Here is an 18803-nt window from a genome sequence, read left to right as displayed (position 1 = left end):
CATATCCTAATTTTTCTTATTTTTTAAGTTAAATAAAAGTTCATTCTACTAACACTGAAAATGATGGGCTTGGTTCTTTTTCTATTGTGAACTTCTTGAAGGTGTGCCTAGCACATTGCTATTCATTGATAAAAGTTCAGGTACTCCTTGAGAGTTTCTGGCATTTTGCTAATGAGAAAAAACCATGCATGAGATATGCAAAAATCAGGATAGTATAAGCTATAAAGACAGTTTTCAGAGGTTCCAAACATAACTCTGTCACTTACTAGCTATACGACTTAAGACAAATTGCTGTATTTTTTGAGGTTCTCTTTCCTCATCTGTAAAATAAGAGCAATAATGGTACTTTTCTCATAGGATTGTTGTGATGATTAAATGGGTTAATTTACTTAAAGCTGTTAGAAGAACTGCTGAGCACAGCCTAAGTACTCTTAGCATTAAATGAGTTCATGTGAAGCTCTTGAAAGGATGACTAGTTGCCCTGGCCGGTTTGACTCAGTGGTTAGAGTGTCAGCCATCAGATTGAAGGCTCCCTGATTCAGTTACAAGACTGAAGACCGGGTCCCAGGTTCAGTTCCAGGCAAGGGCACGTACCTTCATTGTGGGCTCGATCTCCCGACAGGTCAGGGCACGTGCTGGAAGCAACCAATTAATATGTGTCTCTCACACGGATGTTTCTCTCTCTCTCTCTCCCTTCCACACTCTCTGGAAAACAATGGAAAAAATATCCTAGGGTGAAGATTAAAAATAATAATAATAAATAAGGATAAAATAAATAAAAAGGATGATTAGCATATAATAGGTGTGTAATAAATATTAGCTGTTATTATAGTCCATTGCATAGACTCTGGTGATAAGAGAGTCTCAACTTAGTTATTCATACACAAGATATTTTGTTTTCAATCTGATCCCACAATCAAAATGTTCTTGTAATACCATATTACCTTTGTGTCCATATCTCTGTCTTGGTTTGCTATCTGTTACAAGGGCTGCCATTAATAGCTTTACAGAAAAGTTTTCCAGGCACTGAAGTAACACATGCGATTGCATTTTGGCTTCTGTTGGTGAGAAGGTGACTATGGAATGGCAATGTTAGATGGAAGAAAAAGCATTTATTGCTGATAAGTTAATATTTGATCATTGTATTCGAATCTCCTTTAGTCCCAGATTTGAATTGCTTTCCAATTCAAATGAGATTGGTATTCTTTGCAATTCTATGAGAATGTAATCAGTTTTGATTTGTTGGAAAATACTGTTTGCTTTTTTCTATGGCTTTGATCACAATACTTCATAATTCCAGTATACATAAGCTTGAATCATCTATCTAAATAAAGCAACAGATTTTCAGCTGACAAATATTAGAGCACCGTTTGTGATTCATTAGTAAAGCATAAGAATTTCTGCTAATAATTCTCTTCTTTCAAAGGTAGGAGAGGACGGGGTGGAATGGGTCATTGGGGAGAAAAAGGGGCATCTGTAATATTTTAAACAAAAATAAACAAACAAACAAAGAAAGGTAGGAGAGAATGATTTCCTTTTTTTTCCATTGATTTATATTTCAACTCAGGCAAAAGTAAAGAAAGTTTTGATGTTCATAGATTGACTTGTAATATTCTAAGGAGTTGGGAGTTAGCTGCTCTGGGTAAGAATGGAACTTAAGGAGTGGGGCCTTTTTTCGGGGACTTGTGAGATAAGTCATACTTCACTGAGGGGGAGATTTGTAGTGGAAAGTGGTAGCAAGTGATTGTAAGACTCTGCCTATAACACATCTTCAGCTCTATTCCCTTGTGACTTCAGTCACCCATGCACAGAAGCTGCCAGGAAACTGTACTTCAGAGAATTTGTCCCAGTTTTAAGATAGAGCAAGCAACCTTAACCAAAGTTTTCAGTTAGCTGCAAATAATGTGTGTCTTTGGGGACAGGAATCACTTGTTAAGGGGAACTAATCACTGAAAATTCTGGTGTGGGAAAAAGAACTCCGACAAATAAGAATTCTGGCCCCATATTTCTCTGCATATGAATAACTAAATCACCTTGGGCAAGTCACTTTAGGTTCAGAGGGAAGTTTCCTCTTTTGTGTAAAAGCTAATTGTGCATGCTCACCATAATTCCAAAAGTTGCTACAGAAACTGATTGAGGTAATATAAGCAAACATTCGTTGTGAATGACATTGTCCTATGCAAAGGTCACTACAGAGATACCACTGAGACAGGGTGAAGTCATCCCCCTTTCGCTAATCCAGAGAAATAACATGGATATGATCACAGTCATTCAGTGGTTCACTGAACCACTAGCTTTGAACTATAGAGGAAAGCTATGCTACTTGATCTCAGGTGCATCTTTTACCCTCACTTCTATTTCTTCAGAAAATTCTATTCTTGAAGGTCCATGGGTGACATAGGTTTTTGGATTGATAGTCTTTTTCCATTCTAACAGCTATTGATTCTCTCCTCAGAACCTGGTAAAGCCAAAACAAATATGTGCCATGATTCCTTGTATGTTGTCATCTAAAAATGTGTCTTTCAGTAACAAATGCTGCCAAGGGAATTTCTAGAGTCTAATAAGATAGGGCCTTTTTGATGGAGAAATGTGACATATGGATGGGGAGAAAAGAAGATCTTGCAGAAGTGATTTCCAGCTGTTAACCTCTGCTTCACATGCTTTGAATCCTTTTAAATGTGGAGTTTAAACTTTGAATTCCAAATGTTATCCTTGGCACCTGAACTTGGGATTAAATATCCTTAGGTATTTTGAAAAGTAAATAGCACTATATAGATAATACCAGTAATTAACTGTTGCCTGATGCTTGAGAGGCAGTATGACATTTTGTTTTGTGTCAAACAGAGCAGGCTTCAAGTTATAGCTCTGCCTCAATATTGTCATCTTTAAAATGGAAATAATAACAAACATCGCTTCCCTTGGAGAGCTGTGGAAGAATACAAACAAATATGCACTTTGGCACATAAGGGACAAATTATTACATTAATACTTATTACACATTTACTTTGCATTCTTTTATTTGTTGTTTTTTCACAACAAATTGTCAAGAAATAAATTATTATAATTTCCAGTTTACAAAAAAGTAAAAAGGTACCTAAACTGGGAGATTAGCCAGAGGTCACATAGGACATAAATAGGAGCCGAAAGCATTTTTTTTTTTTTTCATGAAATGAAACTGTAAAACCTGTTACAAAATGCCTTGTTGTGACATAGATTCAATACTGCCCCTGTTCATCTAATGTTTGGTCTGCATGTTATGAATGGACAGGCCAACTCACCATAGCATTAGAAAGGCAGCTGAGGCATAATGATAAGAGGTGAGTTGCTATGTAATAGAATATCTAGGTTCATAGTACTGGCCCTGCCTCCTGTCAGCTGTCTGACCTTGGACAAATTGCTTAGTATTTCTGAGTTTAAGTTTCCTCACTTACAAAATAGAGATAGCCCCTACTCATCTGGTTTCTTATACAAAAATAAGTAATTATTAATATACTGTAATACCAGTGTATCACAGTGGATTCCTAGTGAATTATCATTGTTAACAGTCAAATAGAAGAGGTGAGGGCCAACCTCCTTCCTTCTCATACCACTTTTGTAATCTGCTTGCATTTAACATTTTACACCTAGATTTTGGTTTAATGGAACATTTAGACCTCTTAGTCCCAGTGCCTATTAGAGTGCCCAGCACATGATAGGAGCTCCACACATCTGTTGAATAAATGAAAAATGAATGAATAGCAGTGCACAGGTGGGGGATTTCTGGTGGAGGAGAAAGATTTTAAATGTCATATATATATATGTGTGTATATATGTACATATGTATATATGTGTATATATGTATAGATATATATAGATATATATATACTAGTTGTGATAAGTGTTTTAATAGAGATAAGAATTAAGAGTTTTATAATTAAAATTAATAAATAATAAATCCAGAAACACTTCCCAGAGAACTCAATTTTTGAGCTATGTTTAAAAGATAATTTGAATTTTGTCTTGAGGGAAGGGAAGAAATAACATTTCAGTAAAAACAAACTCCATGACCTAAAGGTAGGCAGGCCTGAGAGTGTAAGATATGCTTAAAGAGAGCCCAAAAAGTCTTATATGGCTGAAGAGGTGGGTGGTTGACAGGAGAACAAGATGAAAGAAGAAGCTTCAGAGAGAAATTAAGGCCTACCAATGATAGACTTTAAAGGCTATGCTATGGAACATTGACTTGAAGCTGAAGGCAGAGGTTGCAGATTGGCCACCCATGAGCTATTCTTGTCCATAGACCTATTTATTTTTTGGGAGATTTCACATTAAAGTTTGGAATGTTGTTCTTAAAAATAATAGAACATCTGGCACTGGCAGGGTGACTTGGTTGGAGCATCAACCTATACATCAAAAGGTGGCAGGATAGATTCACAGTCAGGCTACATACCCAGGTTGTGGATTTGATCCTCAGTCAGAGCTCGTACTGGAGGCAACCGGTTGATGTTTCTCTCTAACATTAATGTCTCTCTCTCTCTCTCTCTCTCCCTTCTCCTTTCTCTAAAATCAATAAAAACATATACTCAAGTGAAGATTTTAAAAGAATAAAAACGTCTGTATTACTGAGAAGGCATTTTTGCCTGACAACCACCAGTTGGAGCTGAGTGGTGGCTGCCCTCTTTAGATGGAGTATCTGCACTTTAGTTGGCCACAACCTCCCACCACCGCACCCTTTTGTCTCTGTAATACCTGGTTATATTCACTCATGTTTGTTACTTAGGAGGCATTTGTGTTTGAAACCCCTGGCATGGGCAATTGAAAGTTATAGAGCAAAGAAGCAATGCTATCAGTTATCTTTTTAGAAAAAACAAACAAACAATGATTTTGATTCTGTTAAAGATAGCCTATAGGAGGGTGGTAAGGGGAGAAGTTAGGGCTGCAGCTGTGGGAAAGTGTAAGATGAGATGGAGGCTCCAACACTGAGCAGCAGGAAGAAAGTATGAGATGAGAATGTAGTCCTTTTTAATCACGTATGGGGAAGAAATAGCAAACATCCACAAATCAGCAGAAGGAAGAACTCTGAGGATTTATTGATAAGCCTTGCTCCTCATTTCCAGCCCAACCCAAATGTAGTTATTTAAATGATACTTTAATCTCCTTTTCAGACTGTAAATGAGCTCTTCAAACATAGAGTTCACATTGTTCTATTCATCAATGATTCTCCAGTGCCTAGCACAGAGCCTGGCAAACAGTAAGTGCTAAATAAATACTCATTCAAAGCATGAATTGGAGGTATTCTTTATTCTACTTGTAGGTAGATAAAAGGTTTATTACCTTTCTAAGCATGCTGAAACCAAAGGGGTTTTTGCAAACTCCCAAAGCCATACTTCCATTTTGGAAATAGATTTTAAATCTGAGAAAATGGAATCCATTCATTTATTCAACAGATATTTATGAAGCACTGACCATGTGCTGAGTCCTAAAGATTTGATGATAAGCAAAATCAACACGGCCCCTGCCCTCAGAAACAAACTTACAGTTTAGTGAGGACAATAAATATTAAACAACTGAATAAAATATTAGTATTCATTGTATTTGCAAGAAGTCCTCCAAAGGAAAAATACTGGGTACTGCTAAAATATATCAAAAGGTAGTTGTGTGGGGAATTTTAGTTGGCCTAGGAGGTTCAAAAAGTTTTCATGAAAGTGCTATGTGCATAGACATTAACTAAATTACTTAAGAGAAGGATGAACCAGTGTTTCAGGTACAGGAAACAGCATATGCAAAAAAAGGAAGGAGGGACTACCTGGCATTTGAGGAACTCTGAATAAAGGCCAGTATGAGCCTGAGTGGAGCTCAGAAAGCAGGAGGAAAGTAATAAGAGATGAAATCAGAGGCAGAGAGATGCCAAATCATACAGTGTGTGGTGATTTGAACATTTATAGTGAGAGCAATGGGAAACCAGAAAAAGAATTTAAGTATAAGTAGTGGAATGATATGAACAGATTTAACTTTTAAAAAGCCCTGTACACAAACATATGCTGACAATTGATTATTAACAAAGGTTTAAAGGCAAGTAAGAAGAGAAAGGAGAGTCTCTTCAACAAATGGTGCTGAAACAATAGGGCATCTATATACAAATGAAGTAGATATCTATATACAAAAATTAACTCAAAATGGATCATAGACCTAAATGTAAAACTGAAACTACACAACTTTCAGAAAAAAAACAAAAAACAGGTTCTTAAAACACATTTTGTGATTTGAGGTTAGAAAAAGATTATTTTTATATCTGACACAAACCATAAATGTACAAATTGATAAATTGGACTTCAATTAGAATTAAAATTTTTCTGCTCTTAAAAAGATACTGATAAGACAGTGAAGTCAAACTACAAACTGTGAGAAATATTGGTGCATCATATTTCTGATACTATACTTGTATCCAACATATATAAACAACTAAAAACTTATTAAATGCAAGCAGCTCCCTTAAAAAAAAAACACACAAAAAAACAGTTCAAAAGAATATATGCACCCCTATGTTCATAGCAGCATTATTTACAATAACCAAGATCTGGAAGCAGCCCAATTGCCCGTCAGTAGATGAGTGTATAAAAAAAGCTGTGGTACATCTACACAATGGAATACTATGCAGCTCTAAAAAAGAAGGACCTCTTACCCTTTGGGACAGAATGGTGGGACCTGGAGAGTATTATACTAAGTGAAATAAACCAGTCAGAGAAAGATAAATATCACATGATTTCACTTATATGTGGAATCTAATGAACAAAATAAATTAGCAAACAAAATAGGAACAGACTCATAGATACAGAGAACAGACTGACAGTTGTCAGAGGGAAGAGGGAGTTGGGGGACTGGGTGAAAAAGACGAAGGAATTAAACAAAAAAAACAAAAACAATACCTAACAGACACAGATATCAGTATGGTGATTGTCAGAGGAAAAGAGGGTTGGGGGAGATGGAGGAGGGCAAAATGGGGATAAATAGTGGTGGAAAGAGACTTGACTTTGGGTGGTGAGCACCAGATGCAGTATGCAGGTGACATGTTATAGAATTGTACACTTGAAACCTTTATGGTTTTATTAACCAATGTCACTTAAATAAATTCAATAAAAAATTAAAAAATAAAATATAAAATGATTGGCCATATGAAGTGTTGGTGAGGATGTGTAGGGACTGCTGATGGGAATACTAAATAGTACAATCACTTTGGAAGACAATTTGGCAGTTTCTTAGAAAGAGTAAATATATACTTGCTCTGTGATCCACCCATTCTACTACTAAATATATAGTCAAGAGAAATGAAAGCAAATGTCCAGACAAAGATGTATGTATAAATGTTCATAGCAGTTTTATTTATAATAGTCCACATTTTTAAAGAATATAAATGCCATCAACAAGCAAATGGATACACAAACTGTGGTACATTCATACAACAGAATGTTACTTAACATTAAAAAAGAAGAAACTACTGATATACATAAGAGCTTGCATGGATATCCAGAGTATTAGGTTGAGTGAAAGTTGCCAGGCAAAAAAATAATGATGATTCCATTGATGTGAAACTTTGAAAAATGAAAACTAATTTATAGTTACAAAAAACCAGATAGTTGATTGCCAGAAAGGAGGTGTGGGGAGAGGTAGAGAGAGGAAGTAAAAAGGTGCAAAAAATACTTTTAGGGTGAAGGATATTTTCACTCTCTTTATTGGGTGATGGTTTCATAAGTGTGTGCAAATGTCAAAATTGATTTGCACAACTTTCCGTGTACTTTATTGTATCTCAGAAATACTTTAATAAGGTTGTTTTTACAAAATCCCTCTGGAATAGAAAGTCCAGAAATAGACTCACATTAATAGAGTCATGTGATCCTTGACAAATAAGGAAAGACAATACAATGTAACAAAAACAGTCTTTTCAACAAATGGTGCTGGGACAACTTGCAAAAAAAAAAAAAAAAGAATCTAGACCCAGACCTTATACCCATCACAAAAATTAATTCAAAATGAGATCAAGACCTAAATGTAAAATGCAAAACTATAAAACTCCTAGAAGAAAACAAAGGAACAAACCTAGATGACCTTGGGTGTGGTGATGACTTTTTAGTTACTACACCAAAGGCATGATCCATGAAAGCAAGAATTAATAAACTAGACTTCATTAAAATTAAAAACTTCTGCTCTGCAAAAGACAATGCCAAAAGAATGAGAAGACAAGCCACGGACTGGGAGAAAATATTTGCAAAAAACACATCAATAAAGGATTGTTATCCAAAATATTCAAAGAACTTGTAAAATGCAGCAATAAGAAAATGAACAACTTGATTTAAAAATGGGCCAAAGACTGTAACAGACACCTCACCAAAGAAGATATTTAGATGGCAAGTAAGTATATGAAAAGATATTTCACATCATATGTCATCAAGGAAATGTAAATTTAAAACAACAACAAAAAATAAAACCCAAGATACCACTACCAGAATGGCCCAAATCTGCAACACTGACACCACCAAATGCTGATGAGGATGTGGAGCAACAGAAATGCCCATTTATTGCTTGTGGGAAAGCAAAATGGTACAGTCATTTTGGAATACAGTTTGGTAGTTTCTTACAAAAATAAACTTACTATACAGTACAGCAATTATGCTTCTTGATATTTCGACACAAAGGAATTGAAAATGTATGTCCAGACAAAAACTTGCACATGAAGTTTATAGCAGCTTTATTCATAATTGTCCAAACTTGTAAGCAACCAGGATGTCCCATCAGAAGATGGCTGCATAAATAAATTGTGGTGCATCCAGAAAAGGAAGTATTATTCAGTATTAACAAAAAAAAAAGCTATCAAGGAATGAAAGGACATGGGGAAAACTTAAATGTATATTAGTAAGCAAAAGAAGCCAATCTGAAATGTTCCATATTATATGATTCCAACTACAGGGCATTCTGGAAAAGGTAAAACAATGGAGACAGTAAAAAGATTAGTGATTTCCAGGGGGTGTGGGGGCATGACTATACAGAGCACAGAAGATTTTTAGGTCAGTGGACATACTTTGTATGAGGCCTTAATGATGAATGTGTGTCATATGCATCTGTCCAAACTTATAGGATGTATATCACCAAGAGAACCACTAATGTAAACAAAGGACTTTGGGTATTATGATGTATCAATATAGGTTCATCAGTTATTACAAATGCACTGCTCTGGTAGCAGATGTTGAAAATGGAGAAAGCTATGTATGTGTGGGGGCAGGAGGTATATGGGAAATCTTTGTGCCTTCCACTCAGTTTTGTTGTAAACCTTAAATTGCTCTAAAAAATTAAGTCTTAATTTTTAAAAATTCTTCTGTTTGCTCAATGCAGAGCTAACTCTAGGAAAGTAAGAGTGGAAGAGGGAGACCATTTACAGTGGTCCAGATGAAAAGAGCCAGTGCCTTGAACTAGGTTTGCAGAAATGAATAGAAATGGCCACATTTGTGAGATGTATAGGAAATAAAACCCACAGGACTTGGAGAATGTCCACCACTTCCCAAAGATCAGCTCATTCTGGCTTTACAGAGCAAGGACCTAAGAAAAATTCCATTAGCAAAGTCTCCTTGAAATTGCACAGGAAGCCCATGGCAAAAACTTACTCTCAACTAAAATGTCCTGAGAGGACATCACTAGTTACTTGCTTGCGAAAAATAAATGCAAAGAAGAAGGAAAAGAAGGAAGCGAAGAAAGGTGGTGTGTACAAGCACAAAATTTACATAATAGTCTTCAACAGTTCCTCTTGATTTTATTTTATTTTTTAATTTTTTCCCCCTCTTGATTTTAAAGCAATGGCAGGAAAATAAGATTTGAGATGAGAGGTCAGAGTTCCAAATTCAAAATCAAGTATATGCACCCATTATGTTCATAATAGTTAGTCTTTCCCGTCCATGATCTAAATGTTGATAGCACCACCTTTAAAAATAAAATGTAACAAAGTGATCCTTCAGATTTGTATGTTTTCTTGTTTACAAAGTTATTCCATATACATGATCTCTTTTAATTATCATATTGGTCTTTTGAGAATACATATTATTGGCTACTATTTTCTTTTTTTAAATATATTTTCATTGATTTCAGAGAGAGGAAGGGAGGAGATAGAAACATCAATGATGAGAGCCATTGATTGGCTGCCTCCTGCATGCCCCTTACTGAGCATGAGCCCACAACTCTGACACGTGCCCTGACCATAATAGAACTGTGATTTTCTAGTTCATGGGTCCAGGCTCAAACACTGAGCTACTATGGCCAGGCTTGACCACTACTTTGTGATAAGAAAACTATGAAATCAGTTTTCATGCTGTGGAAGCAACATGAACTTTGGAATAATTCAAATTATTCTAAATGAGTTTTAATGTCTTTTGGTTGTCAAATATTCAGAGTATTATTTCTCATGTTATTTTTTTCAGGCTTCTTTGCTTATAAATACCCTCCTCATTTTTGTATATTGGTCATTTGACTACCATTACCAACTCCTTCCATACCCACCGTTTACTAAGTGTAAACAAGAAGAAAACTCAAGTCAGCCACAGCATTCTAAATTTCTAAGTGTTAGAAAAGCCATGTGGTGCAGCCTCTACTTCCCCTTCTCCCCATTTCACAGAGCAAGAAACTGAAGCTGAGAGAGATGAAGATTAATTGTCAGTCTGTACACGGCAGTTCTCCTGGCTCTGAGACCTATGTTATTTTCATTCTACTTTCCTGCCAGCCCAGCTGACTAAATTACTTCTAAGCAACCTTAGTTAAAAGCTTTGGTGGAACTAGAGGTTCCACCTATTCTAACGGGTTTTCAAAGTCTCTGCATTTCAATTACATATTCCTGTTTCCCATTACAACATAGAATTGAGAATTAGTCTTGTTACAATTTGACATTTCCATGAATAGGCTGCTTCTGTACCATAAGGAGTGATTTGTGAGCTTCCTCACCAATAAAGGGGGATATGTTTGGTATATGTCCAGGTAAGGCTGAGACCATTAAAATCCCAGGGGATAATTTTTCACCTCCTCAGGTGAAAAGCTCCTCAGACCTTTGGGTTGTGTAGAGTTGAGTTATACCCCTTTCCCAAGTGCCCTTGACATTGATGAGTCTAGCTAAAATATCAGTGAGATGGAAGGCTAGTTTAGGTCCTACTACTGTGGAAGATAGAACAAATAGTGTCCTTGCTTCAATGTCTTCATCTGGAAAATAGATGCCCATTCTCTTCTGCCTTTAGGTTTAAGTTGCCTCCTTCAGTCAGAGTAACTAAAGGCCTATGATGCTTGGCTGTGAACAATATAAAGACTTTGTAGAAGCCTTTTAAAAGTAGAAGAGGCCCAGATTAAAATCTCCACAAGCCTGGGACAGACAGACCCAGCCGAGATCCAAAGATCTAAGGAATTTAAAAGGTAGGAAAGCAGAGGGCTCCTGTTGACAGAAAGGGAATCTCCTTCCCTATAAGCCTACACTTCATTTCCTCTATTATTTAATTCCCACCTGCCTCTCCATCTTTACACAGGGACAATGGGACTTCCACCACATAAGAGCAATTGCAGTATGCCTTGTCACTCTCTACTTCTGGCTGTCCATCAAGAGGAAGAAAAGCATTGCTACGTAGGTTCCAGTGTTTGAATAGTGCAGTTTGCAAAGTTTAAAATATACAAAGACAACTTGGAAAAGGAAATGCCTATATATAAGGAAACGTCTGCAAAACCCTGGACAAAATCGAGGTCCCTGTGCATGTGACATGTGTTCCTGGTGTTTGTGTGTTTGCCTGCTTGTCTGGGCTATTTTGCCTTTGCACATCTGGATAGGTGAGAAGTATGTGGTTAGAGGCAATTCCAGACAGAAAAGGGGGAAGAAAAGAGGGTAGAGATGACCTCTGATTCCCAGGCAAAAGGTTACTAGGGCAATTGGTACCATGCCACAAGGCCCAATCTACCCCTATGGAGAAATCTGAAAGGTTTCAACAGGTATCCTATCTGTTGTATTGGACATAGCTTGTATTCAGTTTGGAGAAGATCCTCCTGTCAGCAGTTCGCAGTTGACCTTGAATATAGTCCCTAGCCTAAGGAGTTAATACTCCTATTGCCCCTCACACACACGCACAGGGTCTGTTTTGAGAATGGACTTCGGAACCAAATCTGGTAAGTGTTGGCCTCTGGGAGCTCCAATAACCCTGTCTTCAAAAATAAAGCTCCTGGTTAAAGCTTCAGCCCTGTCACCTAAAACCTGATCTGGGAAAGCAGGAGATTTTCAGGAAGCTAGGGTCTTCCTGGGCTAGAGAGATTTTCTCCTGCCTTCACCCACGCGGCGCCAGCACTTGTTTCTCCAAAGCCACTCGGCATTAGTGGGCGGGGAGGGGAGGGGAGGGGAGCGGAGGGGAGGGGAGAAGAGGAAAGGCGAGGGGAGAGAGAAAGGAGGTGGGAAGGCAAGGAGGCCGGCCTGGCGGGGGCGGGACCCGAGTCGCAAACTGTTGCTTTGCTCTCCACCTCCCAGCGCCCCCTCTGAGATCCCCGGGAGCCAACGTGCTGGGAGAGACAGAGGGTCCTGAGGAAGCTTGGAGGCAGAGGAGACAACGAAGGGAAAGTGATCCAGCTAGACGCTCCAGTGAGGGACAGGAACTGAAGGGACGCCCCACGTCAGCCCCGGTCGGGCTCTGGAGACAGCCAACGCCTCTTGCAGCGCGGCGGTTTCGAAGCCGCCGCCCCGGAGCTACCCTTTCCTCTTCAGTGAAGTTTTTAAAGCTGCTAGAGACTTGGAAGAATCGAGGAAAGTACAGGGTAGGGCTGGCGTTTGCCTTTATCTTCCTTCCCTCCACCCCATCGCCCCCTCCCGGGTCTCCTCTCTTGCTGCTGCCTCTGCCCGCCTCCCTCGGCCCGCTCCCCAACTTTGGTCGGCCCAGCGTGGCCAGCCCGAGTTTGCAGAGAGGTAACTCCCTTTGGCTGGGAGCAGAAGAGCTAGCTCTGCGTTGCAAATAGGGCTCTGCGGAGCCAGGCGATCTCGGAGACTCTTCAGCACTGCAGCCAGGACCTGGCTGGTTAGGCGGCACGAGGGGTGAGCTCCCAGGTTCCCCTACCTTCCTCCTCACCTCCCCCTGCACGCCCTCCCTTCCTCCTCCCCCAGCCAGTTTTCGGGACCAAAGATCAAACGATGAAAAGGCAATCAGGTCTTCTGTAGCCCACAATAAAAACAAACAAAAAAGCACTCAAACCTGAACAAAACCACAGGAAAAAGACAACAACAAAAAATCAACCTGGTTCCTATTTGCACCTGCTTCAGTGGACACTGAATCTGGAAGACTGAGAGTTTTCTTTTCTTCTTTTCTTTTCTTTTCTTTCCTTTTTTTTTTTTCTTTTTTCTTTTCTTTTCTCTTCTTTTCTTTTCTCTTATTTCTTTCTTTCTTTTTTTTTTTTGTTTTCAAGATTTGAGCATCTTTTGAATCTAGCCTCCAAGTATTCAGGAATAGGTTGTGAGCCTAGCAGGGCAAATCTTGTCCTACCGTGTTTTCCTCTGCACAAGACTTTGAAGCTGTCAGAGAGATTTTGTGTGGTCATTCCTCCAAGTTTCTTTCTCAGAAGCTTTCCTCAGGTGGGCAGCTAGCTGCAGTGACTACCGCATCACAGCCTGTTGAACTCTTCTCAGCAAGAGAAGGGGAAACGGCATAGAGGAATTAGGTGGAAGATTCAGCCAAGCTCAAGGATGGAGGTGCAGTTAGGGCTGGGGAGACTCTACCCACGGCCCCCGTCCAAAACCTATCGAGGAGCTTTCCAGAACCTGTTCCAGAGCGTGCGCGAAGTGATCCAGACCCCGGGTCCCCGGCACCCTGAGGCCCCGAGCGCAGCACCTCCCGGTGCCCAGTTGCAGCAGCAGCAGCAGCAACAGCGGCGGCGGCGGGAGCAGCAGCAGCAGCAGCAGGAGACCAGTCCCCAGCAACAGCAGCAGGGCGAGGATGGATCTCCCCAAGCCCAGAGCAGAGGCCCCACAGGCTACCTGGCCCTGGAGGAGGAACAGCAGCCTTTACAACAACAGTCAGCCCCTGAGGGTCACCCGGAGAGTGGCTGCATCCCGGAGCACCGAGTCCCCTCGGCTACAGGCAAGGGGCTGCAGCAGCAGCCTCCAGCACCTCCAGACGAGGATGACTCAGCTGCCCCATCCACGTTGTCGCTGCTGGGCCCCACTTTCCCAGGCTTAAGCAGCTGCTCCGCCGATCTTAAAGACATCCTGAGTGAGGCCGGTACCATGCAACTCCTTCAGCAGCAGCAGCAACAGCAGCAGCAGCAGGAGGTGGTATCTGAAGGCAGCAGCAGCGGAAGAGCGAGGGAAGCCCCTGGGGCTCCAAACTCTTCCAAGGACAGTTACCTAGGGGGCAGTTCTACCATCTCGGACAGTGCTAAGGAGTTGTGTAAGGCAGTGTCGGTGTCCATGGGCTTGGGTGTGGAGGCATTGGAGCATCTGAGTCCTGGAGAACAGCTTCGAGGGGATTGCATGTATGCTCCGCTCCTGGGAGGTCCACCCTCTGTGCGTCCTACTCCTTGCGCGCAGCTGGCAGAATGCAAAGGTTCTCTGCTGGATGACTGCCCCGGCAAGGGCACTGAAGAGACTTCTGAGTATTCCCCATTCAAGGCAGGTTACCCCAAAGGGCTGGAAGGTGAAAACCTGGGCTGCTCTGGCAGCGGTGATACGGTAGTCTCTGGAGCACTTGAGCTGCCATCCACCCTGTCTCTCTACAAGTCTGGAGCACTGGAAGAGGCAGCGGCTTATCAGAGTCGCGACTACTACAACTTTCCACTAGCCCTGGCCGGACCGCCCCCACCTCCGCCGCCTCCCCATCCTCAAGCCCGCATCAAGCTGGAGAACTCGCTGGACTATGGCAGCTCCTGGGCAGCCGCGGCAGCGGCTCAGTGTCGCTACGGGGATCTGGCAAGCCTGCACAGCGGGGGTGCAGCGGGATCCAGCTCAGGCTCACCCTCAGCCGCTACCTCCTCTTCCTGGCACACTCTCTTCACAGCCGAAGAAAGCCAGCTGTATGGGCCCTGCGGCGGCGGTGGTGGTGGTGGCAGCACAGGCGAGGCAGGGACTGTAGCCCCCTTTGGCTACACTCGGCCACCTCAGGGTCTGGCTGGCCAAGAAGGCGAATTCCCCCCATCTGATGTGTGGTATCCCGGCGGCGTGGTGAGCAGAGTTCCCTATTCAAGTCCCAGTTGTGTCAAAAGCGAGATGAGTCCCTGGATGGAGGGCTACTCTGGATCTTATGGGGACATGCGGTAAGTTTCTCCGTTTAGAAATGTCTTTCATCTTTGAGTCAGTCTGCGTTCTTGGGTATATATTCTACCCCCCGCATGAACATTCTGCTGCTCTGAATCAGGAGCTTTACTTGAACTCCAGGCCTATCTAAGATTTTACCTTAGTGCTCTGAACCCCCACTCGGAGCCCCAATCACTGCCTTTAAGCCCTTGCTGTTGGTTCTTGCCCTTTCAGATTCCCAGACAATTCTCCACTCCCAGCCTCCTAAAATCCTCACTGCCTCCCCAGGGCTCCAAACTTAAATCCAGTTGCAAGGGCCACAGTCAGAAATAAAGTCCTTAAGCCCTCCACTAATTTTTCTCCTCCACTCCCCCAAATCTGTAAACATGGACAAAATATGACCAGTTTCTGCTCCTAGAGTCTGTTACAGTTTGCCCTCCAGCCTGTGGCCGATCTTGGCAGGTTAGAGGCAAAAAGAGTGGCCAGAATATTTCTCAGCCCGCCTCCTTCAAAGACATAAAATGGAGTGTGGTATTACGAGAAGATGGTCTCTGAGTTCTAAAAACTCTGTGAAGAAAGGGTGAAATTCCTTCCTTGGCAACAATTAAGGACTTGCCCTAATATTGGAGGTCAGTACAGAGAATCCAACCAGGCAGGATTAGCGAGCAGGAAAAGGTAGAGGAAAACCAAAGGACAACTTTCTTAGTGAACATTGGGCAGGATTTGCCCTAACAGATTAACTATGTTGGAAGTAGCTGCTTGGGTTGTTTTTTTCTTGTGGATTATAACAAGTCCGTAGTCCTCTCCTTCAGGTTTGCATCAGATCTATAAAGAGGAGAATGTTCTTTTAGTAAATAATTTAACCAGACTTGAGTCTGATTTATAAAAGTGTTGAAAAAAGTTTTAAAGGATTCCCTACTATTCCAGTGTACTCAGAAATATGCTTTCGGGGGGGGGGGGGGGGGAGAAATAAGGTTCTTCAACATATTTCTTCATTTTAAGAACATTTTCAAACATGAACTCTTACCTCTAAAAAACTGAATTAAGAACTATTAAGGACCTATGAGTTGTAATCTTGCCCCAAAGTTTTAATTAGAAAATAATTAAAGTGGCAGTCAGTTTCATCTTGTTTATTACAAATTCTCCCTTATTGCAGTTCTTTATCTTTTTGCAGACCATATTGATGATTTTTCCCCAGCAAACTGAGATATTAGTTTATCTTGGTGAGGGAGGGGATATATTGACTGGAGAACTAACTCCTCAGGTTTGCTGGGTGCTGTTGTCCCCCATGGACTTGAGTATTATTCCACGTTTCTATAGCTGTGACTATATCTGTGTTACAAAATTTCTTTGGCAACTTAAATTCAACAATTTGCCTCCTTTCACTGATGCTTCTGTTCTTGAAAGGTTGATAGCATAGTGTTATAAAAGAGAGAGGAGGATAGGATTTCATAAAATACTTTCTGGGCTCTTGAAGAAACAGCTTCTTACCAGGCTTTACATTCCATTAGGGTTTTTAAGGTTTGGCTTAAAGGATTTTTAAAGGGTTCATTTATAGTGTCAAAGTCTTTTTCAGTTAATTTAGAGGGATTTTTTTTGTGTGTGTGTGAGGTGGTTATACTGTGGCATAAAAGGTCTTTTTCATTTTATAAGAACAGATTTACTTGGCAGAGTTAATTATTTTTTTTGAAGGGCTATAGCTAGTCAGGGAAGCCCTCTTCTACCGTGAACTTTTCTGGGGCAGGGGATGTCAAAGGTGTTTCTTGACCTACTGTGGTGCTAAACCCAGTCACTGGAACCTTCCTTTTTTTGCATGCCCCCTCCAACTAACTCAGTTAACAGGGAGGAAATGAATGATTCCACATATTTGTTATCTTCCAAGAAATAACCTGAAAATTTCAGGAAGTGGTTATCGAGAGCAAAATATTCTTACTATCAGGTGTGCAGTAAGGTAGGTGATTTTATACCATATCTTAATAGAAAAAAACTCTTTATTAGAAAGAACTGCTTAAATTAATGACCTGAACTAGTAAGAATTTTGCAGTATACAAAGAAAGTACAAGATTGTTGAATCTTTCCTGGTTTCTGATTGCTGCACTGGTTATGGGAGTCTAGCGAAAAGGAAAACTGCTGTTCCTGTCTTGTGGGTTGACAAAAAATTTTCATTTCTAAAATATAAAAAGTCCTGAGTCAATTCTTTGAAATACCAATTTCATCAGAATGCAAAAAATCACAATCTAAAAATAGACATTTTCTTACTTTTTCTTTTTCCCCCTCACTTTATAGAGGCATGATTTGGAGACAAGCAATGGACTTTTTTTTTAAAGCCAAATCCAGAGCTTCCACCTTCTGTGCATTGCATGTATTATATGCCACCTTTGAGTTAAAAATCTCAAAATTTGAGAAACCTCCAATAACCTATTGGATTTTTCCCTTTTCCAATTGTGTTTGTGTGTTCATGCACATTTGTTAATTATAGGGGTGGAGACTTTTTAAACTTTAGTAACTTCTCGAATAACTATGTTTTATATATCTACTGTGTTTCTGGTGAGAGAAGAGAAGATGAAGGTGGTCTTTATTTTCTTACTAAATTTACTATGTGTTTTGAACAGAAGGAATCATAACAAGTGATGGGGCTTGTGTGCAAGCCTGGTGATATTTTATGGAGCTATCTTCCTTCAGAGATCAAACAAGACTACAAATTTATTAATTGATCACTGTCCCATTTGACAAAAGTAGGGCCCTTTAAATTCTGGAAAACAGCATAATAATATGACAAATATTTATTCTTGGGAGATAAGGCCCAGGGGAACCTGTCCAGGAATTAGAGTTTGGGTTTAGATAAATTATCCAGATGCAAAAGGAGAATTTAAAATTTCTCTTTGTATTTGTTTCTGGTCTTCATAATAACTAGTATTTTAGTAGTGCTTTGAAATTGGAAAATCCTGTCTTTATTGGTTATCTCGAAATAAGTCATTTTATTAACTCTCTTTTCTACCTTCAGTTATCAAGCAGCTTTTTATGACTATCTTTCACGGAGCAGTTTGTCTGTTTTGTAAAGCAGAATTTTGCTTTGGGATCAAGGTAGACTGTCACTCTCTGTCTGTAGGCCTTGAGGATCAGTATGTTGGAAAAAAATCCTTTCTCCATGGTCAGCAAATCGCTGGTGAGTTCTGTCTGGGTACCAGTAATCAGAACCTGAAGACCAAACAGCCACACTGACTGGTACCCCACTTTGAAATATGTGCAAGATGTAGTGATGGAAAGCTCTTCTTGGTTGTCCACAGAGTATCTGTCTCAGCTCAGCCAAAGGTTAACTTCGGTGAGAGATATTTTCGAAGAACCTTACAGCCTTCCAATTGCAGGGTCACTTTGTGATGCTTTTTTGCCAGTGCTAATTTTACCTCATCAGACTTATATTGTTTCAGCTGTAAACTTTAATATAATATATTGAATTTGCTGGGGCATTTAATTTTCTTTTTTAAGCACTTTTCCTCCTTGTAGTAATTTTCTCATCTGGTATACATATACACATTTAAAACAAATAATTATT

The 18803-nt window shown here is 40.2% G+C and overlaps 1 protein-coding gene across 2 annotated transcripts in view; it reads left to right on the top strand.

The window, feature by feature from the left end:
* Positions 1-13413: 13413 nt before the first annotated feature.
* AR (androgen receptor) overlaps positions 13414-18803 on the top strand; it is a 141030-nt gene continuing 135640 nt past the window's right edge. For both annotated transcript variants that reach the window (XM_087813309.1, XM_087813310.1), the window contains exon 1: positions 13414-15270. In XM_087813309.1, coding sequence (XP_087669435.1) covers positions 13706-15270 — 1565 coding nt within the window. In that variant the 5' untranslated portion in view covers positions 13414-13705. The remainder of the gene's footprint in view (positions 15271-18803) is intronic.

This window comes from Miniopterus natalensis, chromosome X (genome assembly GCF_054644295.1).
Source record: "Miniopterus natalensis isolate mMinNat1 chromosome X, mMinNat1.hap1, whole genome shotgun sequence".
Lineage (NCBI taxonomy): Eukaryota > Metazoa > Chordata > Mammalia > Chiroptera > Miniopteridae > Miniopterus > Miniopterus natalensis.
This window is presented reverse-complemented; position numbering and strand designations above follow the sequence as displayed.